The sequence below is a fragment of the Diorhabda sublineata genome, chromosome 1 (genome assembly GCF_026230105.1).
Source record: "Diorhabda sublineata isolate icDioSubl1.1 chromosome 1, icDioSubl1.1, whole genome shotgun sequence".
Classification (NCBI taxonomy): Eukaryota; Metazoa; Arthropoda; class Insecta; order Coleoptera; family Chrysomelidae; genus Diorhabda; species Diorhabda sublineata.
In genome coordinates this window covers 13,619,775-13,643,051 of record NC_079474.1, presented here as the reverse complement: position 1 = coordinate 13,643,051, position 23,277 = coordinate 13,619,775, and the positions used below count along the sequence as shown (strand labels likewise).

At 30.6% G+C, this 23,277-nt stretch overlaps 4 protein-coding genes across 4 annotated transcripts in view; 2 read left to right on the top strand and 2 right to left on the bottom strand.

The window, feature by feature from the left end:
- LOC130449307 (flotillin-2) overlaps positions 1-8,126 on the top strand; it is a 302,572-nt gene extending 294,446 nt beyond the window's left edge. The window contains exons 5-7 of the mRNA XM_056787044.1: positions 1,144-1,358; positions 1,457-1,640; positions 1,707-8,126. Of these exons, the coding sequence (XP_056643022.1) occupies positions 1,144-1,358; positions 1,457-1,640; positions 1,707-1,910 (603 nt within the window). The 3' untranslated portion in view covers positions 1,911-8,126. The remainder of the gene's footprint in view (positions 1-1,143; positions 1,359-1,456; positions 1,641-1,706) is intronic.
- A 776-nt stretch (positions 8,127-8,902) lies between these two features.
- LOC130449315 (eukaryotic translation initiation factor 4H-like) lies at positions 8,903-14,944 on the bottom strand. The gene is made up of 5 exons (XM_056787057.1): positions 14,540-14,944; positions 12,432-12,739; positions 12,072-12,260; positions 11,146-11,322; positions 8,903-11,059 (listed from the first exon to the last, which is right to left on the bottom strand). Exons 1-5 carry the CDS (start codon positions 14,575-14,577, stop codon positions 10,911-10,913), a joined length of 861 nt encoding a protein of 286 aa, XP_056643035.1. The 5' UTR covers positions 14,578-14,944; the 3' UTR covers positions 8,903-10,910.
- A 97-nt stretch (positions 14,945-15,041) lies between these two features.
- LOC130451425 (myb-binding protein 1A) lies at positions 15,042-22,319 on the top strand. The gene is made up of 7 exons (XM_056790436.1): positions 15,042-15,277; positions 15,327-15,512; positions 15,568-15,747; positions 17,213-17,419; positions 17,487-17,976; positions 19,838-20,053; positions 20,114-22,319. Exons 1-7 carry the CDS (start codon positions 15,131-15,133, stop codon positions 22,282-22,284), a joined length of 3,597 nt encoding a protein of 1,198 aa, XP_056646414.1. The 5' UTR covers positions 15,042-15,130; the 3' UTR covers positions 22,285-22,319.
- A 136-nt stretch (positions 22,320-22,455) lies between these two features.
- Positions 22,456-23,277, bottom strand: part of LOC130451795 (uncharacterized) — a 60,065-nt gene continuing 59,243 nt past the window's right edge. Inside the window, exon 30 of the mRNA XM_056791047.1 lies at positions 22,456-22,770. Coding sequence (XP_056647025.1) covers positions 22,754-22,770 — 17 coding nt within the window. The 3' untranslated portion in view covers positions 22,456-22,753. The remainder of the gene's footprint in view (positions 22,771-23,277) is intronic.

Here is a 23,277-nt window from a genome sequence, read left to right as displayed (position 1 = left end):
CTTGCTGCGACACTGAGGATGCTCAGTACTCAGAAAGTTCAAGATATGGAATAGCTCTAACTGCTAAAGATCTTAATCTTCTATTTTATATGATCTGAAGCTATAATATCTTCACTTTGGAAAGAATCTGTATAGAGATTTGGTCCTCTTCGTGGCATAATCTGTATGTTACATTTTCTGCTAAACCTAGCGTCATCAGGTATACATTGAGGCGGCAATTTCCCGACATAACTCCTATTAGTAGTCGTACTTACTAAGATTTATAGATTTTCTTTGGTTATAGTTTCCCAGACCAGCCTGGATCTTATGACATTGAAGTTCAGTCTTCTAATATCTTGGTTGATATAATTCCTGTCTAAATTGAACTGCATATATTTTCCAATTTTGTATATTTCTGCTTGAAAAAATAATTGGTGTGTTACCCAGGCTTCCAGAGTGTTTGGTTCTGGCCCATACACTCTTATACCAGTTATGCCTACTACTTTGGAACCATCCATATACTATTCAATGGCAAATCTTTATTTCTAGTATCTTGTTTTGATCCCATTTGTGTGTACAGTTTAGTTTTGAGGTAAACTTTTTGTCAAAGCTATAGTCTTTCGGTATTTCATCCTGATGCATATGGTGACTCCTTCTCTCAACATTCAGAATGAGGTATTTTCCATCACACAATATTTCGAGATGCAGAATATTTAGAATCATTTCTAGTGTAGCCATTGGGCATGTTCTCATGGCGTCTGTTGTCTTTGTACCTTCAAGAGTTTGAATCTCTTGCCTCAGACCACTGTCCAATATGTGATTATTGATCTCACTATCTCCACAGCGGGATATTTGGTTTACAACCCCAAATCTTCCCTACGAAATTTCAGCACGCCATCAAGGCTATTGTGGCTTTACTGGTTATCTCCATTTCGTGTTTGTTCCAGAGGAGTTCACTATCTAGGATGAGTTCAAGATATTTCCTCTCTGTTTCCCACTGAATGACTTGCTCATCTAGATTGATGAGCTTAAGATTGAGTTTTTGCTTCCTAGTTTTGTTTGGGTTGACACCAACATCTTGATTATGCTGAAATCGTTGTCATTATGTTTGTAGTGGAGTTCTTCTTCACAGATTTTAAATATTTTTCTTTTTATTTATTTTAGAAAGCACAAGCTCAGTTAGCCTACGAATTACAAGCCGCGAAAATCCGACAAAAAATAAAGAACGAAGAAATCCAAATAGAAGTAGTAGAAAGGAAGAAGCAGATCGAAATTGAAGCACAGGAAGTACTCAGAAAAGAAAGGGAATTGAATGCTACTGTTCGTCTACCAGCCGAAGCTGAAAGCTACAAAGTAGAAATACTCGCAGAAGGACGAAGGTACATGAACATTAAACTGATATTTTTCAAGAAGTATTTGAAAATATCGATGATAGTGAAAAAATTATAATTTTTATATCTAATGTGGTAATTTTTAGAACTCAAACTGTCAAGATTGCTCAAGCTGAAAGTGAAAAGATCAAATTGCTTGGTACCGCTGAAGCTTCGGCTATTTCTAGCGTGGGTAAAGCGGAGGCCGAAAGAATGAGACAAAAAGCCGCTGTTTATAAGCAATATGGAGATGCCGCTATTATGTCATTAGTACTCGAAGCACTACCTAAGGTATTTATATCAAATATTATCAAACTTATCGACAATTTTTAATATTTTAATTTATATTTTTCTTAGATCGCTGCCGAAGTTGCATCACCTCTTGCAAAGACAGACGAAATCGTTCTTATCGGGGGCCCGGATAATACTACTGCGGACCTTACTCGTTTGGTTGGTCAGATACCACCAGCAATTAATGCCTTAACCGGAGTCGATATTTCAAAGACTCTATCGAAAATTCCTGGCGCTTCGTACACCCCTAAACCGACGGCTGTCAAATAATTGTAATTTGGAAACAAATTTGTCAAATTTTTTTTTTAGAATATTCCAGTCAAGTTTAATCAATGTTTACTATTACCACATTCACACTTCATAATGGAAGAATTTATCATTTAACACGTTTACTGGCGAGATATTAAAACTATGAATTAAAACAACATTATTATGAATAAATTTCTCATTAATCATAATTTAAACTGCAGTCAACGTGTTAAAATTTATCTTTTACTATTTCAAAATAAAATTTGACAAAACTCTTATGGGCTTGGCTTACAGCTTATGTGTTCTGAATATGGTATATGTCTATGGAATGTTTTATTTTTTTTTATAAAAATTTATGTTTTGTTAATTTAGTTTCTTGCATTTGCAATGTCTCAGGTTTTAGACTAAATTAATTATTTTTTTTTTCAATTCAGACAAATATAAAATATACTGTAACAGAGTAAATTATGATTAAGTGATCTTACTCTAATTAAAAAATCAGTAATTACCTTTCGGATTTAATTTGCCATAATATTATAGTATATTTTGAATTTGCAAAACAAATAAAATACAAGAAATTAATAAACAAAAATTAAGAAATGTATTGGGTACTGCGATAAAATATTGTTCATATAACTGTTAATTTTTACTAACCTGTTACCAATGATAAAGAAAACTAATTTTCCTCCCTTATCTATAGCAAATGATAATAGTCTTTTTCGTCCTTTCTTTTTTATGTTATACATTTTTTTACTATGAATGTTTAGACAATTGAAAACTGATATTTCGAAACAATTTACAATCTTTTATATTATTGTACCATGAACCTTTTTGTTTCATAAGCTTGTATTGCTCTTATTTTAGAATTTATAGGCTATTTTCAAAAAAACTAAATGATTTATAGAACTTTTTTAAATTGATCAGGTACATTTTGCGCAGTTCTTGCACGGAGAAGAATAACGTTTAAGTTTTTCTGTTTGTTTCCTTTAATATCAATACACCATGAACCTTTCCCCATTTATTTTTGATTAAATCCAAGTTTTATTGCTCCTATTTAGGAATTATGGTCCATCAATGTAGCGTTATACAAGAACATTTTCAAAAAAATAAAAAATCCAACGAATTTTTTGGTTTTAACCTCTAACATTGGGATTTATGGTTGTGACGTTCATTTTCAAGATCACTTACCCATTAACCCGTGTTTAAGAAGTTTTTCAGTTTGTTCTCTTCAATATTAATTCACCATAAACCCTTCCGTCATTTCTTTTCATTCATTCGTATTGTTACTACTTTGGAATTAATAAAATTATAACTGGTTAAAATGTGATGTGTAAGAATATTTCCAAAAAAAACACAAAATCAAAAAGTTTGACAACAAACTTTTTGATAAACTTCCTTAGTCTGTCTACTCCAACATTCTTTTTACTACCTTATATTTTATCTTATCTTCGGATTTTAAAGATGGTTACTTTTCTTTGTTGGCCAGTGTATTGACGTTATATGTGGACACAATATTTGAAATAATGTTCGTTTTTGTTAACAACGTGCCTCAATATTGAAATGTATCTAAAGGAACATATGAACTTCATTGGCTTCTGCATTTACTATAAATGCAATAGCGGTACATTTGAACTACTATTCATGTTAGCTTGAACAATAAGTCTTGTAGTTTTTTTTTAAGAATAATTTGACTAATCGACGAAGCTGATAATGATGAGATTTTGTTGTGAAATTAATTTTGTTCATTTATTGCACAAAGAAAAACCACATTTTGGGTTTTTCGGTTTGTTCCCTTTCGCTATTTATTTTCGATCCATCAGCTTGTATTGCTCCTATTTCAGAATTATGTCCAGTTGAAATTGAAGATTGTGTTTTCGGCACAAATTCTTTTTGATCCCACCAGAAAAAAGAATTATTGAAGATTGAATATTTTTTAATCTCTTGCTGTTAAAAGTTTCATCAACAAAATGTCAATTTTGTCGATATTGTGATTTGTGTGGTTTTTTTTCAAACCTTCCAAACTTCATTTTTTTTTATTACTTTGAATATTTCTTGCACATAATATCAAAAAGAATTATCTTTTTCCAGACAAACACTCACATCTTCAAGGGTAAACTATTCATTTTCAGTCTCTGATAGTTGGTTATAGACACATGAGTTCGATAATGCAATTATGGTATTTCTAATTCCAAGTAATTATTAATTAAAATGTATTATAGAAATAGTAATAACTTTTTTGGTACAATTAAACTTATACTAGAGATGCAGGTCATATTTCGAATATCATTGTTAACAGGTTGTATCTCTAAAAGAAATTTAACTCATAAATTGTAGGAAAAAAATATTTAGGAATAGACCTACACAATCGATGTATTTTTCTACTCCCCTAAAAGATCCCTTTTTCTAAAACGTTTTATTTTTTCACACCCATCATAAAAGCCTTGTAATGAATCGATAGAAAAATTTATTAAATACTTTTTTTTCTAGTATATAACTTGATGTATAAAATGAGTTAGACATATGAAATAAATATAAAGACATTCTTCATAAAACTTTTTGAGAGATTGATGTTAATAGTCCACATAAAATAGAAACTTCAAGCAGTGGTGAAACTAGTTGGTTTTATACACAGTGTACAATTCTTCAAAATTAGCTTGTTCTTCGTGTGACATATATAGAATAAAAGACTAATTTCTTTACAGTTTTGATTGCTTCGTATAAATTTTAGTCTTTCACATTGCAAATTAACAATTTTTATACATTTTTTATTTATTAATCTGATCTAGTGACTATTATTTCCCTTAAAACTGGAACCAACAGAAAAATAAACACTATAATAATAGACCAGGGTAGAAGCCGTAAAAAAAGTCAGTTTTTTTTTAAAGTTTTTTATTCGTTAAAATCTCTACTTTCTGATGGTATTAAAAACTATGATTATTATCGTAATAAATTTTCTCAGAAAAGGCAAAAAAATTTCATTTGAAAATTTTTTTATTACATAAAAGTTAGATATTTATTAACATGTTGGACTCTTAATTAGTTATATTTATCAATGTAACATGGAATCTTATGTTTTTCGTATAGAAAGTGAAATTTTAATAAATAATTAAAAATTGATTAGATATGATGAGACTATTTTTGAGTTTTTCATAATACTCTGAGAAAATTTATCATGGTGATGGTAATATTTCTTTATACCATCAAAAAGTAGAGATTTAAATGAACAAAAAACTTTTTAAGAAAAGCTAATATTTTGACGGGACAATTTTTGATTGAAGATTCGGGTAATTTTTCGATATTAAGTCAAAATAAGATTAAAAAATAAATATTTCAAAGCAAAAAGTATATTTGGGACATAAAATGGTAAGTTTCCACCGAATTTCATGAAAAAAAATGTTTTTTGTGAAGGATATAAATAAAAAACCAAAAACTTAGTTTTTTTAATTTTTCACATGAATTTTAAGGTTATGTGAAAAAGCAATATGTACAAAATTTGTAGTTATTCTTACTATCTACAACTATGCTATGTGACTTTTTCCCATAGGAATTGTCATTTTACCGGAAATCGAGATAAACTGTTTTTTACTCTTAAAAACTTACCCCTTTTCCTTACCGGCCTGAAATCGCCGAATTATTTTTCCTTTCATTTTCCAATTATTCTACTGTTTCAAAAATTATCGACCCTGGTCTATAATAGAAATATCTTCTTCTTTCTTGAACCACAGACTTTATTGGAAAAAAAAACGTAATCAAAAAGATTCTTCTTCAATAGAAATCAAGCTAATTATTATTGTTTCTACATCAAATTTAATCCATAATTATAATTTTTCAAAAGCTAAACGGCGGAATATTTTCAAATGAAACTTGGAAGGAAACTAAAATAAAGAAAACGACGAATTTTTGTATCAGATCAAAATACTATTGATACAGTTGGAATATGGATTTTATAGTTCGAAGGAATATGTGTAAAGAGGATCAAGAAAAAGAAAAGTTCTATTTCATGACCCGGCCAGTATAAACACATATTTCTATGAAGGTCTATGCAGCAGCCATTTCGTACATTAGGTCAAAACAACACTACCAAGCAAAGATAATGTCGGTCAGAATTGTAATTAGACTGATTTTAAAAATAATCCAAACCTAACCAGAGAATTATCAATTTTCAAAGCCGAACTGGAAATCGGTAAAATCTGGGAGCTCGATAAATGGATTTTAAGACTTCGAAAATGCTAAATGAATGTGTTGATCCTTAACAGGGTAGATATGGAAGTACAATCTTGCTGATGAAGAAATGTTTTATTTTTGGTTTCCTTTCCTCTCCAAATAATTATTTCATAACTTTAATAAACTACTTTTAAAATTATATATTTCGAATTCACTTAAGTCTTTTTGTTTTTAATATTTATATCTATCGCAATGTTGGACGTTTATGTTTTCCAGAATATTGTAAAACAAAAAAGTTTTCACATATTTAACTGAAAGAATAATATATAATATTTAGTTTTTGTTTTGTATCAATTATCATTTTATTATATTTTAATTTTTGTTTTTCTTTTACTATTATAATATAAGGGACCTTGACTGTTTTAAACAATCTCGAGCTTGAAACTCACGAATTGTTAATTACGGCTTAATAAGGGTTAATATTTCAATAAATTGTAAAAAAAATTTGCAAATTTTTAGCTACTTCTCAAAAATATTTACATCACAAACGAAGTAGTTTTTGCAAACAAATTTTTATTAAAAATTTGGAAATATTAATAAATAATATAGATATTAAGATAATGTTGCTGCTTGTCGCACCTGCTCAAAAATTTATCGGATATTTTGAAATATTTAGACTCCTCCTTAGGAATCCCTTGATTTATTTTGTCTTTTTTATGAAATTCCTGTATATATGGTCATCTAGGAGCAGCTTAGTTCTTAAATTGCCCAGCATTGATGTGTACTGTAAACAAAATGGAAATTCTGATAATAAAATCTCGTTTTGGAGAGTAGTAGCAGCATTTAGTTGATTGATAATCTACCTGAACCAGCATTATAGTTTCCAAAGAGTCCCAATATGTTGTATTCTACTCCTGTTTAATACATATGGTTCCAAATTTACTATGTGCATCAACTTCCTTACTCTGCTACTTCAACACTTTTTCTACTTCATCAGTATTTTATCTTCAGGTCTTGAAGATGGTTAACGGTTCCATAATTTCTATCGTTGTGACATGATACTCCAAATAATTAAAACTTATATGTAAGCGGACTTTAATATTTCAAGTATCCGAACGAAACAATTTTGCTTGTAGTCCAAGATTTACATCAGTAAATCAACTGAATATGTTGGGCAGTGTATATGTGGGAGCAATATGTAAAATAATGTTCGTTTTTGTTAACGACGTATCTCAACATTGAAATGTATCTATGAACATATGAACTTCATTGGCTTCTTCATTTATTATAAATGCAATAGCGGTACATTTGAACTACTATCCATGTTAGGGAGAACAATTAACCTTTTAGATTTTTTTTTTAATAATTTAACTAATCGACGAAGCTGATAATGATGAGACTAATTTCATAATTCAGTATGAATACCACCAACTGTGTCGATTCTTATCATTATTATCAACCATTGGTTACAATGTTGGTCTATATTTCGGAATACAAGCCTTAAGTGTCAATTTATTGATTTTTGTGTTCACTGGTTTGTAATATAATCGAAGTACGAAAAAAAATTTGCACATTTTGTCTGCACCCTGTAATATTTTATTTTAAGCATTTTATGTTCCGTATTCAATGTTTGTTATTATACCAAAGGTTTTTTGGCATAAAAAGGTTCAGCAACGTATAGAGTGTCGGAAATCACTGCCATTTCAATTTTTAGTGTTCGATGTATTAAAAAAATTCAAACTGAGTAAATTATTAAAAAATTACAAAATAATTCAATAAGATTCATTCCTTAGTTCGATGTATTCTAAAAAATTGTCGTTAGAAACAATTTGAAATGAAATCATTTTTTATAGCTACGATTTTTATAAACTTTTGAAGTAGTTTTGTAATAATTTTTTCTATTTTTTGTAAATTGTGCTTCTAGCCATGATAATTGTAGCTGAAACTATTTTATGCGATTAACTGCCCTAAAAAAATATTTAGAATAGTTTTATTGTAATAAAATTGGTTTTATTATATTGCCCACTTGTGTGAACAATGAAAAATATTTTAATAAATGGTATTGCAAATCTTTTCTTGTAACTATACTCCCTTTCGATTTCAAACCAAAAAATAAGTGGAAATTCAGTCTATAATTCGAAATTTAATTATTGTATTGCACCAATGGAAATAAAACCTTTTTTCATGCATACAACAAGGAGGAAGAGATGAAAATTCAAATTTTCTAAAAAACAGTTGTTTCTGGGTGTGAGTGTGACAGGTGTATCTGCTTGTGTGAGTGTGACATTGGTGTATCTGCTTGTGTGAGTGTGACATTGGTGTATCTGCTTGTGTGAGTGTGACATCGGTGTATCTGCTTGTGTGAGTGGTTCGTGTCTATATGCTTGGTCTTAGTCTTAGTGAGTGTGTATATGTGCCTATATGAGTATATCACGAAAACCCACTCCACTCTTTCCTCTTGATTACTTTCTCTTCTTATTTGAGCGCATCCGGTCCTCCTCTAGGGAGACTAGGCATAACCCAAACTTCTACGTTCCTCTAATTGGTGTAAGGAGCTATTACATATCTTGGGATCACGCACTGTGTCAGTTGTGACACGTCCTACTTTGTTCTTGGCATCGCAGGTCCTGGAAAATTTTTGTGATGGAAGATGTCTTCAGAGCTAAGCATTGTATAGCCTAAGGTCTCAGGTGTGATGCCTTCATCCAGGGTGGTGACCAGTTCTTGTTGGTATGTCTCAAATTTTAGGCATTCAAAAAAGACATACTCTGCTGCAAGTTGGGCATTCTTGGGACTCCTTCTACTTGTACAGGTATCATCTGTGTGTCTATGCAAATAAAAGGTAAGCACGAACTTGACAATGTTTATTTGTTTTAAATATATTATACATGACAGTAGTTCGCACAATATGTGTAAACGACGTCTGTAGCATTGTAAAAATTTAATAATATACAAAAAAGATACAGAAGCTGTATCCGGACTTTTTACAATGCCATCTTTTAACCAAAATACACAATTTTTTTAGAATAAACTTTTAACTGGAAGCTTCACCAAAACATACCAGAAGCAAATATTATTAATAGTGACCATACAATGGTATAATTAAAACTGACACTTTATTATTAGAAATATTAAAAAAATGTGGATAGAAACTTTTTACGCTATTGGGAATTATTTTGAAATAACTAGGTTTCTATCCACAGTGGATTATAGTGTCAATTTAGTTAGATACAACAAAGTATTCCGAAATAATCCTCATCGAGCTTTAATTTATTGAAGATAATTAAAAAATGCTCCATATATTCAAGTAAAATCTATATCAAGTCCTCCGAATTGATTTAAATCAGGTATTATGAAAGAAACGATACGATCTTCTATTGTAATCCATAGTTGACAAGAGAAAGGGTTTTGAAATACTGAAACGAAGGAAACAAGGAGAAGAGTCTCTCTCTCTTTCTCAAAGAGTTAAAGCCCATACCGGATCTTCCAGAACAATATGGGATAAGTCTTTGCATTTTGGATAAATGGTCAAAAGAAGAGACGTGAACTTAAAGAATTATCCAGGAAATATATTTCAGCAAAAGATTAAGAAGACCCTTACAGGACAATAGAGGAACTCTTGGAGAAATATGTTAGTTATAAAAGAAGTTATAATACAATGGTAAAGAGGAGAAACTATTGAGGAGTAAAACAAAAGCTGCCAGAATAAAAAGAGGATTTCCAAAAGTCTTCATCATAGTGGAAGTTCTAATTGAACCAATCCCAGAGAATACGATAGAAAGGGCAGAAATAATCAACTAATTCAAGAGAGAAGAAACCCCAGAAGAATAAAAACTAAATATAACATAAGAAGATTGTATCTCTATGAATAAAACCCCTACACCCTACGGGACAGTAGAGGAAATCCTGGAGCAATATGGAATATGAAAAAACAAAAGCTGTCATAAGGAACAGCCCTTGAAGGGTGAGTACTTAAAATAGTCCTTTGAATTGATCCAGTTCAAGAGAGTACAATAGAAAAAGTGGAAGTAATCATCCATTGCAGGATAGACTAAACCAAAAAGGCAAGAAAATATATATGCCAAAAAACAATATGGAGAAGATCCTCTCTCGATTGAAAGATTGAAGAAGCCCTTACAGGATAATATAGGAACTCCTGGAGTAGTAGTGAAGTAAATAATTCGAAGTAGAATAAGAGCTACAGTAGAAAATTTGAAAAGCTAAGGGATAAAAAGGTAAGAAATTTGACAAAAGAACAATGTTTAATAAAAAACATATTTGTTCATATAATACAATTTGATTAAACGGGAAGCTAGAAATAGTTTCCAAAAAAATCAATAAGGTTTCAACTTTACTAAAAGCAAAAATTATATTTAAAATAATAAAATGCCCCAAAAAGAATAACACTTTCTCAACAAACAACATTTAATTAAATAAAAAAATTCGATGTATCACACTTGTGTTCTTAATTTTAAAGTGATTGCGATATAACGCTCTTAATTAATAACTAGTATGTTTTGGGAGAGTCTCGCCTATAGAAGAAAAAAATATATATTAACATATATAGATTTTTTTTAAATACAAGGAACTCCTGCTTTATGAAAAAAAAAGAAAACAGTAAAATGCAGCTATTAGAACGTTCTCATGAAAAGCGATAACTAAAACTTTCTCTCCAAGATATTAAACAGATAAATCGGCATTTATTAAAGACCTAATTGAAACAAAAAAAATAATGGTAGAACAGAAGTTCTTTTTTAAAAATTCCCTCGCATACTTTTATTAGGATTACATTCTGCATGAATGTAAAATTATTCTCACAATAACTTAATAAAAAGAAAACAAGAGACACACACAAAATTAATCATCTTTGCTATCCGTAGAGACTTTTTCTTCTCTCGGTTTACCTGCACCGAATATAGATACACTTCGTTCCGTATCTGCCGTTGAATTTATTGGTGCTTTTACTGTTCTTGGTAGCAATTTTAATCTCTGTCTACCCGATGTATCTAAAATAAATTTTCCATTAAAACGTACTGAAATAATAATTAGTAGAAATGTTTGGTTTACTACAAACGAAAACTTATTGACTTACCTGGGGCAGGATTAGGAAGCTCTTCTGAAAAACTTTTCCTATCTGGTCGCGACCTATTTCCACCGAATCCACCAGTACTACCCGTTCCACCACTAGGAGGACCACCACTGCTAGGGGGACCGCCACCACCTCTACCTCTATTTTGAGAAGACCACTCACCTCTATGTCCATCGTCACCTAAACAGAAAAATCAATTTTGGAAAAAAATTACAAAACTTTCAATGGAAAATCATCAATCAACTCCATAAAAATCTAGTATAGAACTCATTAACTGAATTTCTTCCTCATTTTACCACAGTGTAATGGGTCTTGTGTTTCCTTTCACTAATATTGAAGTTACTGTTGCTTTATTAACATTAACAAGCTTTTGGAATTAAAATTACACATGATTGGCTGCATAACTCTCCTCAAGGAGCCGTTGGACCTTGACGTTGATGAGGGGCTCATTTTCATGAGCTTAATCTAAAGCAGCAGCAATCAAACCAAAAGATTAAAGGTACTTAAGTCTTAACCAGGCGTCGTGAACAATGACAAATCCTTTTCTTCCCTCTGAGGCCTCTGAGCAAACAGAGACCATGGATCCTATCTCTGACCATTGCTTTTGACAAAACCCAGCTCAAACGCCGCAGTAACAGTGGTGCAGAGAAAAAAAAGGAAAGTTAAGACTGCCGAGAGAGTTCAGGGCTTAACGGCCCCAGATTATAAGGTTGCCTCGACTCCCAACCCTCGTTCAGCCAGTGCTTCCAACTCGGAGATCCAAGTCCACAAGATCACTTCCATACACTAAGGTAGAATCCAACAAAAGAATGAGATAGGAAACAAAACGATAAAAATAAAATTATAGAAAATATACTACAGCAACCACTGGATTGAAGAATTATTATTATTTCCTTGAAAAAACTGATTGTAACTTAAAAATTGCTCACCTGCAAAGTTACCATAATTTCCTCGATGACCACCTCTATCTCTATCATTGAAATTTCCTCTAGAAAGAGGCCGTCCATCAAATTCGTCATTACCATATCTATCACCTCCTCTAAATCCTCCTCCTCCGCCTCTTCCTCTACCTCCTCTACCACCTTTATCAAAGCCTCCTCCTCTATCATTTCTTTTACCTAAAATTGAATAGATTATAAAATATCCACCATATTTAACAGTGAACCGTTGTTTAATAACTAAAAAATCAAAATAAGTATCTACTTGACTAACAATAGTAATAAGAAATACAATGATTTTATATTTAAGAGAATGAAATTTATTATAAACAATCAAGTAAAAACACATACCATCAGCAACATCAATTTTAACTAGATTGCCATCTACTTCTACAGCCCCGTTCATTGCAATGGCTTGTTCCAAATCTGCCAAAGTTTCAAATTCCACATAACCGAATCCTTTAAACCTGTCAGTTTCTTTATCTTTCACGAGTCTCACATTCTTGACATTTAAATTGTTAAAAACAAGATTTATATCGCCTTGGATCACTCCAGCTGGAAGGTTACCTATGTAAGCAGTAAATGGTGGTTCAGTGGGAAGAGGCTTTTTACCACCTCCAGTACCACCACCGCCTCTTCGGCTTCCGCCACCAAAATCTCTGGAATAATGTATAATTGAATAAAAAAAATTCCTCATACTAGAACAAAAGTGATTGAAGTAACATTTATGGAGAACAAATTATTTCTTTCAACTTCTTAACAGGGTCGGATCCAGGGATGGGGCGTGATCGCCTCCCCCAATTAAATCATCCCAATACGAAAAAAATAAATAAAAATCGAAGAAACAACTTCAGTTTAAACTAATATTAGTATATTAAAAAGTAGATGCAATAACAACACTTTTAGCTACACCAAGGATGGATTCTGGGCCCATTGGTGAGTTCGTCAATCCCAGTCTGGTAAGTGGGTCTGCCTCGTCATTGGTTTGTTGCCCGAGTGACCGGACACCCAAACAAAGTGGATCTTGCAACCATCACTAACCAGATTTTGTAGGACTTGCACTCTAGCACTAGCCTAGAGCACACCTTTGCAGCCGTTATGGCTTGTATGGGCAGGATGTAAATATGTCCAAGTGCAAGCTGATTTGGGTTAATAGAGGCAAGCACGTATTTGAATATAATTGTAGTTCGAATTGAGTTGATTAGATTTGCTTACAAATGGAAAAATTACTATCACAACAGGAATCCTGAACTGAATCATAAATAAGAAAGTTCAAAATGAGAAGTTACAGAAATTGAAGAATTAGAACTTTTTGTTAACTTAGGTACTATAAGATGTCAATTGCAAAAACTAGTAAATATGAAACAATTGACTTTTTTGAATCTTAACTGTCCCTCTCTTCAAACACAGATCTCTGGGTCCACTCCTATTTCTTAGACCTTTGTATATGTTTTTCATAATTCGTCTTGATTATAGATCACAATTAGTTTAAAATAATGTCAATTTTTACCTGTTATAACTGATTTTCTATCAAGACGATTTATTATAAAAAATTTATTTAATAAAAGATAAAAATGTTTTACATTTATTACAAGAACGAATAGGGAAAAATGGATAAGACAATGTATGCTATCTCAACGTCATAATTTCCCAATTGATCTTTATTCACACTTCACATACTGATTTTTTTTAATATTGCTGTGTGTATTCACAGTAATTGAGTTTGATTCTTCAGATGTTCAGTTTTAACTTTCTCTAATGCAACATATAATAATCAGAATTGAAATAAAGTGCATGAATTCAAAGAGGGAAATTTCGATATTCATTTCTATCCTAAACATAGATATTTAAATTGATCATGATAAATAATATGATTCAAAATAAATATTTGTTTTCATTAACCTATGCATTTTCTAATATATTTCAACCTCATGGCATTTAGGTGTGGATATTTGTAAATGATTTTCATAATTTGTTGATAATAAACAAACACAGTATTTTAAATTCAAAAGTTTCCATTGCATAAAAATTTAGCTTATCGATAAATAAAGTAATGTGATTTGATTATGTTGATGTTATTTATTACTGAAAATGATAATATTTAATTATCCTCAGCTTTGAATTCTCTTTGACACAAAGTAGTTTGATAGTCGCTAGTAAACAAAAAACGAGGTTCACTAGTAACATTAGAAAAATTATACATTTTTTACAATATGAGCGCAATGGCTAACGAGAGGCAAACATTAGAATATTTGCTGAAACATGATTTTTTTTATTTTTGTAAAGAAAAAATTTAGCATGTGCATCACGATCAGCATTGCCGCTTCCCACTAACAATCACTAAAAACACTATTCTTCCACTTTTTAAAACTTTCAGCAATCGGTGGATATTTTTCTTCAACCTCACTTTTAATCACATAATAATTGTCCACTAGTTTAGTGATAATTTTAATTTTTACCTGTTGTCTCTTTCGTCATAACCGCTACGGCCGGCCATGTTTCATCTAATTAGACGTGCGCAATGCGTACTTGAACACAAAAAGGCAGCCAACAGATTCATGCCATTTTAAAACACTATAAATTTTCGAAAATATATCGGCCAAGATAAATGATATGGACTTTTTTATGCAGTAATATAATTTTACGAATTAATATGTCAATCAAGAATTGCCACTATAATGGGAAACAAAATGTGATGATAATAAATGTTATGAAATTTGACAACTTTCAATAAATATGTTTGAACGGTTATATTATCAATATTGAATTACTTAATATACGTTATGATAAATATATATCCGTAGAACAATTTAGCTGCAGAAAATATTACTAAATATTTAAGTTTTAAAAGCGATAACGTTTTGTTATCAATCATGTAATGAGTGAAATTCGATTATTTAGTGCATCATAACTATTACGAAATAATCGAAATAGCCTCTACTATTTGTTGGTCACACTGTTATATTGACAAATAAAATTTAACAGCCAGTTTCGCCAACAGATAATAACAATTTTTCCTTATTTTCAATTTTTAACTATAAGGGTCAAAAATGGAAAAAATGAATGGTGAAGAGAAAGTTAAGAATTTAAAAAGAAACGCATTAGATCAGTTCGAATTAATAACAAGCCCACAAGAAAAAATTCGTTTAAAAGGTAGTTTCAATATAGTAAAACATTTAAGTGATACTGGAGAAAAGGTAAGGTTATGATTATACTTAAGACCATGCTTAATTGTTTTCATTTTAGGAAGGTGAATTAAATCATGCCTTATCTAGAATAGTAAGAGGCTTGGGTTCTTCTTCTAGTAACTCTAGGGCAGGATTTTACACTATTTTAGTCGCAGTTTTAAATTTAAAACCTAATATTTCAGTTGATCAAATTTTTGAACTAATTCATAAACATCTCCACACGTCGGGAAGTAATTCAAAATCAGTAAGCTCTTTTATTTCTAAAACTATTCAAAATATTGTTATCAATGTTTTAACAGGAAAATGCAGATATTTTAACCGGTCAAATTCTTGCATGTGGAGCAATAATCAGATCAAATCTTTGGTTTAAAGCCGATAAAGAAAGAATCAGAATTATCGAATGTATTTTAAATGCTTGCAAGGAACGCGATTATCAAGGATTATTAGGATTCGAATTTTTAATAAATGCATTCAACAAGGTAGGTTGAGTTATACTTTTAATCAAAGGTATTGTAAAAGCACCAATGCTAGACACTATTAGAAGAAAAAGGGTATTTTTTAATAACAAACTTATTTATGGCATTTTAACCTGAGTAATTTGTATTATTAAGTTTGAAAAACTCGTATAACACATATTTAGCTGTATGAGCGATAGTTTTAAGATCGAGGATTGCAAAGAGGTGGCAAAATAATCAAAGTTCAGTAACTACTTAAAGTTACTATATAAAACAATATGCACAAAATTATATATAAAACGAAAATTTAAACAAAGTCGCCCGTGCCGAATTTCTAGGAACACTATAGATCTACTGATATCTGGGCGTTTGAGTTCTGTACACTGCTCTGTTCTAAGAAAAGAGTGAACTTATCTTGAATTTAAAACGTCTCGCCTAGGTTCATTTAAGTGTTTTGGTTTTTCCTAAAACTTGTACCAGATATATCGATATGCTTCATATTAGGATATTAAAAATGTTAAATAAAGGTAACTTGGAATTTCTGGGTCAGGAGTCGCTAGGCTCATGTAAGTATGTTGGTTTTTCCTAAAACGTGTACTGGGTATATCGGAGAGGATTGAGTAAATTCCTTGCTAATAAAATATTAAGAAGGTTATAAAAGAAGGTCAGGGTTTGATCATTGTTTCTTATTTACTACACATAAAAAACTGTTTTTGGGTCTAAGTAAACTTGATTTTATTCAACTGTCTACTTCAAATTTATATTTGTCTCCTGCTCTTATCATTGCTGGCAATGGAAGAATCTCAAAGATTTGTCCATCATTTTCTGAATGATGCTTACATATTTGTGAAACCTTCACTGGCCTGATGGGGGTATTGACAGGGGACTACACCTTTTAGTATTCTTTCATATTTAAAAAGAATCATTAGCAGTACCATCTCACTATTTCCAAAAGAGTTTGTAGGTATCATTCTTGTTATTTCGAATTTATCTCCAGGTATATTACTCCTTTTGGAGTTAGGACAACTGGGGTTTAGTAGAGAAGGATTTTGAGCTGATCAAATTTTGTGGCAGTTCAATACCATTTCTTTCCAGGTCTACCTCTTTTCAAAGGTGTATCTAGGTGCAAATCTTCAACATTTTTTTTCACAGTATTCTTGGTATAGGAAATCGTAATCTAAACATTTCTTTTGCCCATTTTACCAACATTTCCTATGTTTAGAAATTTCAAATTTAATTGGGATGCCTTTTTGCATTCTGCTATGGCTAGAACACCTGTAACCAATAGTGTCTACTATTGGGTGGGATGCTTAAAATCGCTGGGCATGGAATAGGGTTTATTACAAGACAGCAAAGACTAAAACCATATTTACTTTTTTCCTTTACTGTTGTGAGGTATCTTTCAACCAAACCAACATATGCATTTAGTCAACTTAAATACAAAGTGTCTACCATTGGTGCTTTTACTCTAGATTAATATAATTTATAGGTGGATGAACAAGAATTTTACCACCTATGTCCATTACTTAAAGATGAAATTTCCAAGCCAGTGGAAGAGCACAATTTGGATTCACTGTACTTGATTTTCAATATACAAACAAAGTATCCCAACCTACCGAAGAAGTTAAAATTTGATATAAAATATCCATCTTTCTTTTCGGAAGAAAATGTTCCTAAGTTATGTAAGATTTTAATGGTAAGCTAGGTTTTTATGTCGGTATATAGTAATTAATGAATAAAATTAACATCTACACTTTTTACAGATAATTCAGAAACTTGCAGCTTTACAACATCCAGTTTATGATGTTATTAGTACGAAATTAGTAACTTCGGATATTCTACCAAGATATTTAGAAGAAATCGATAGATACCTAGAGATTCCTAGCAGGAATAAATTCTTGGTTGCCGTTAAAATGTTTACCATATTTTTGGAAAAACTTGAAGACGTTTCTTTAATTCCACTTATATTAACAAAGAATTTCATTCATCAAGTGTTGAATCATTTTAAAAGTTTGAAAGGCAAAGATCAAGATGTAGATTTCAAAAGTAGAATCACCAAATTCTTTGGAACATTGTCAGAAAAAATAAAGATGGAAACAGTTACATCGACTATTAAAATTGTCATCTTAAAAAAGTTGTTGTTCTCTCCAGGAACTTTTATCTTCGAAAAAATAACGCATTCTAAAATAATTCAAAGTATTACTTGGAGTTTGGATACAGAGGGAGTCAAAAAACTGGGAGAAGTTTATAAAGGTAAGTAATAACATCTGAACAATGTACAGAGTGGAATAATTTGTTTTTTTGTGGGGCTTAAATATTGGATTTAATCATTTTACCAAACTGAATTTTAATTGTTCTTTTTAGTATCATTTTCTCAGTTAGTTGTGTATTTTTTGAGTCATTTCCTGTTTGGAGACATTTTTTTCTCCTTTATTCAATATTTGAAAAATTGGAATATTGATATGGGTGAAGATTTGTCTTACATTGTCTTCAATTTATTTCGAAGCAATTAATTATTAATAATTTTATAGTCATTAAAAAAAGTATTTTATTTGATTTCACTATATATATTATTTCGTTTTTTAAATTATTTTTTGATTCCAATTTCACCACAAAAACCTTATTATTGACTTCAAATTTTTATAGAGAAGTATTTATCGACATCGGATACATGGAAATATTATTTTTTTTTACAAATTAAAAATACATACAGGATGATAAGCTACCTAACAAGCAATAATTATTAACAGTTTATTGAAATAAATAATTGATTTAAATTAAACATCATGAAATATGAAAAACATTCAATTCAAATACCCAAAATTTAATCAAACGAAGTGATTTTTGTTGATATATTTTGCCAATAGCAATGTGAAAGTTCTAAAATAGTCTAGAAAATTCATATTTTTACCTTTTCGGTGAATTTCAGGGGTTGGTAACATTCCCGATATCGATTTTTTTATTGATAAACGAAATATCTTTCTCGACAAATATAAAATGTTTCTGCTTTTAACTGATTTTATGTACATAACTTCAACTTCTTTGAAAATCTTCTTTTATCTTCCAAAAATAATGCAACAATATAATTTCCTACACAAAAATTTGTCTGCCCATTCTTAAACTACTACCACTCTTCATCTGAAGTCTCAGACTCTTCATTATGCTTTCTATTCTATTTTAATATATTTTTGTATTTCTTATTTTTAATCTTACCCCTGTTTCATTCTTCATTTTCTTTCTTCTAACCTCACTTTTTTCATTTTCCCTTTTACTGTTGAATATTTTCATCTTTTTTTCTGCAAATTAATCCTCATGATTTTGGTCAACATTTTCTTTTTTTCTTCAGCTTGATGTTTAACTTCTTCATACCAGTATCTGATTTATTTTTCAGACACATTTTTTTCTACTTGGAATAAGAGCTTGGTGAATTAATTTTTTAAAACTCAGTCTTTTATACCAGTCAATTGAGAGTAAATCTGATCTATTTAATGGCTCATTCAGTTCTACCAGCTTTGAAATCATTTGGAGCTAATTTCCTGTTGATCATCTATTCAATAAGTACATTAGATCAAATCAGAACAAAATGGTGGATGATTAGGATATATATATATATATATATATATATATATATATATATATATATATATATATATATATATATATTGGGGCAAATCGTATTAATAGGTTGATTGGTTAGGTCTTTCTGATTTTTTGATTTTCTTATAACCAAACTAGGATCAAAAAGTGGGAATATAGTAGAAAAATAAAACTTAATGTAATCAATATGTGGAAATTTGCACTGATAGATTGGAATTAAGGAGGTTATAGGTTCTTTAAATGACTTACAGATGTATTCATTCGAATATAAACTAGAATTTGCATGTTAGTAGCAACTTTTTTTTTCCATAATAGGTCTACCGCTTGTTCCTTCTTTGATATCTTTCCTTATCCTGGCTCTAGATTGTCATTTCCACCTCTTTCTTGGTTGACCTTCTGCTCCGTGTTTAAATTGTGTCTGTTCCAATCGTTGTATGTGGATATAATAAATTATTTGACTGTATCTAGCACTCCAATGGTTTTGTAAGAAATCCAAGTGATCTCATTTCATTCTCAGGTGTAATAGATGGTAGTGAAATAGTGGACAGCCAATATGGGCACGGAGATTACTGGTTAAATAATGATAAATTGTATGCTGCCCATTTATTAATTAAATTATTGAATCATAAAAACATGAAAGAAGAAAATGAATGGAAAATCCAGCAACTCATATTCATAATGGAATTAGGATTGTTGAAAGAAAACAATATTCAAATCGGTACTGAATTATCAGGTATGTTCTTAGAAACTCTACAAAAATCTTTTGTTTTTCAATATATTTTTTTTATTTCAGCTTCGTTAAAAGCGGCGTTTTTTGGAGCATTAGATCTTAAATTATCCAAACTGGAAGAGTTGCATAACATTTTATCGCACATCGTACTTCATTTAAATTCCAAATTGTCCCCAGAAAATCTGGAGAGTATTTTAAGGACACCAATTACCTCAGAAGAATTTGCGATTTGGGAGAAAACTGTAGCCATCATCAAGAAAATTGAAAAAAAGAGGAAAAAGAGAGGATTGAAATCGGTTTTTTTAACTCTCTTCCTTCATTTGGCGCTACTACTTTTTAATGACCCTAAATTAGCTTCGGATGCTTTGAATGAATTGTTTGTATGTTACGAAAAAACTAGAAAAAATCGAAACGATAGTGTATTGTCTGAAGATCAATCGACTGAAGTAGATGATAACGAAGAAATGATGTGGATAGAAGTAGTAACGGATTTATTTTTAAACTTTTTATCGCAAAATTCTCATTTACTGAGGAACATAATTAACCTTGTATTTCCATATTTATGTGAGTACATGACCCCATCCACTATTCAACAGTTAGTTTCAGTTCTGGACCCAGAAAATGAGAATCCGCTATCCAAAGGGAACGCTGTTAGCGATGAAGAAGATTCTGATAGTTCAGATGAAGAATCAGAAAAGGAAGACGATGATGTTGATGACGATGATGATGATGATGATTCTGAGGATGATGTTGAAGACCAGAGTACCCACGATAAATTACGAATGGCACTACATCAAGTTTTAAATTCCAACGGTTATAAATCTGATGAGGAAAGTATTGATATTGATGAAATGAGTGAAACTGAAGGAGAAAAATTAGATAAGGCTTTAGCGGGAGCTTTCAAGCAATTCCGACCTAATCATGGTAAAAGCAATAAACAAAATGAAGAACAACGAAGTTTGACTCATTTTAGAATAAGAGTTTTGGATCTAATCGATAAATATTTGGATTCGACTCCATCTATGATGTTATCGTTGGAAATTATGTTACCTCTTTTGAAAACCGTAGAGTTTTGTGTTAGAGATGAACATCAAAGTCCTTTATTAAACAGATTGAAAACTTCCATAAAAAAATTATCGAGTTTGAAGAAATTCAGTGATACTGATCTTGTAAACGAGACAGTACTGGGTGATTTACTTAAAAGTTTATTAGAAAAAGGAACGAAGAATACTTGGATCGTTCAAGATATGAGAGAACAAATATCCGATTGTTGTATATTTGTTATAAAATGTTCGGATTTGTTAGCGAATAGTGAATCAACCCCAAAGAAAGTGAGAAAACGATTGAAGAATTCTATAAATGAATTGATAAGTAATGAATTCGATACTTATTTTAATAAAAGGGAGTGCATAACGCCCTATCTGGTTTTTAAAAACCTCGTAAAAATATCTTGGTCGGGAAATATAACTTTGATGCCTCTTATATTGAAATACATATTCGATGAAAACGTTAAGATGTTTAAAAAAGTTCAAGCAACTGAATTGGCTCTATTATTCTATACAAATCAACGATATTTGAGTGTTAATACAGAATCGATTAGAGAAAGTTTAAATGAGAGCCATGCTGCTTTTTCAAATAACGTTATATCTTTATTTAAATCGTTTTGTGATAAGAAACCATCGGAAAAATTTATCTGTTCAATGTTTAAATTACTGTCAGTTTTAAAAACTTGTGTATTGAATATCGAGAATATCGATTGGGAGCGAATAGCTGAAACGATTAGGGAATACAGGAGCACAGTTTCCTTGGCGAAAGATGCAAAAACTGCTTTCAATAAACTTTGTGATCGTTTAAAAATTTCTAATATAGTTAAAATGAATCCAACCGTCAGTAGTGTTAGACAATCAGTCGAAGGAAAACCTAAAGATGTGAAAGAAAAGAAAAAGAATAAACAGAAGATGAATAAAGAGAAACTCAAGTTAAAGAAAGATGCTAAAGCTTTACGGTTGGAGAGTTTGTCAGAAGGTTTTAAAAATTTAGATTTTGCCTCGGCTAATGAAGAAAATATGGTAACAGGTGGTAACGATGATGAAAGTAGTGAGGAAAGGACACAAGAAAGTGTAGTGGTAGTTGATAAGAAATCTAAAAAGAAGAGGAAATGTTTAGAAAACTTGTTAGAAAATGGGGTCGGTGAGAATTTTAATAGTAAAGGGAAAAAACGTAAAACTAATTGATAGTTCAATGTCCATAATAAATAAGTTAATTACCTGCTAGTTTTTATTTTCCTCCTTGTATCTTCATAATATATATATATATATATATATATATATATATATATATATATATATATATATATATATATTTCGGGAAGCGAAATATAGGTAGAAATAAAATTAGTACGTCAATAAAATGATAACAATATTATATTGATTCCAAGACGAAATTATACATGAATATAATGTAGGAATAATCTCAGGAATAATAGAAAAAAAGATCAACAAAAAAATTAATCATCTCCCATAAGATTACTGATTTCACGTTCTAAAGTAAATAAAACGAAACCAGAGATAAAAGGAGATATTAAAAATAAATTATCATCAATCGTAATTATTAATATCTAATTTTTGAAATATAATACAATATAAACAATAATAATTATTTATTATACAGCCTTACATTCTCACTTTAATCAATTGATCCTCTTCAATGGTTCTTACTGTCTGTAAAAAAAATAACCGAATAAGAAAATATTTAAACAATTACTACATTTATTAGATATTTAAACTGAACAGTTGATATTTATAATTGAAGCCTCATGGTTCTTCAAAGAAGCTTCTCAACAGCCCTCATAGAAGTATAGACTGAAGCAATTATCATAGATGTGGACAGTGACAGTCAATATTTATAATTGAAGCCTCATAGTTTTTCATAGAAGCTTCTCAACAGCCCTCGTAAAGGAAGAAACGAAGAACAGATTGAAGCACTTATAATAGATGTGGACAGCGACGGTCAAAATTTATAATTGAAGCCTCATGGATCTTTATCAAAGAAAAACTCTTCAAGGGTTGTTGAGATAATAGGAAAGGAAGTACAGATTGAAGCACTTATCATAGATGTGGACAGTGACGTGAACCTGCAGTTCCTAGTCGTCGTCAAAGCGTTGTATTGCTAAACAAATATTTATTATTGTAAAAATCACTGAGTGCAAGATCCGGACTATAAAGAGG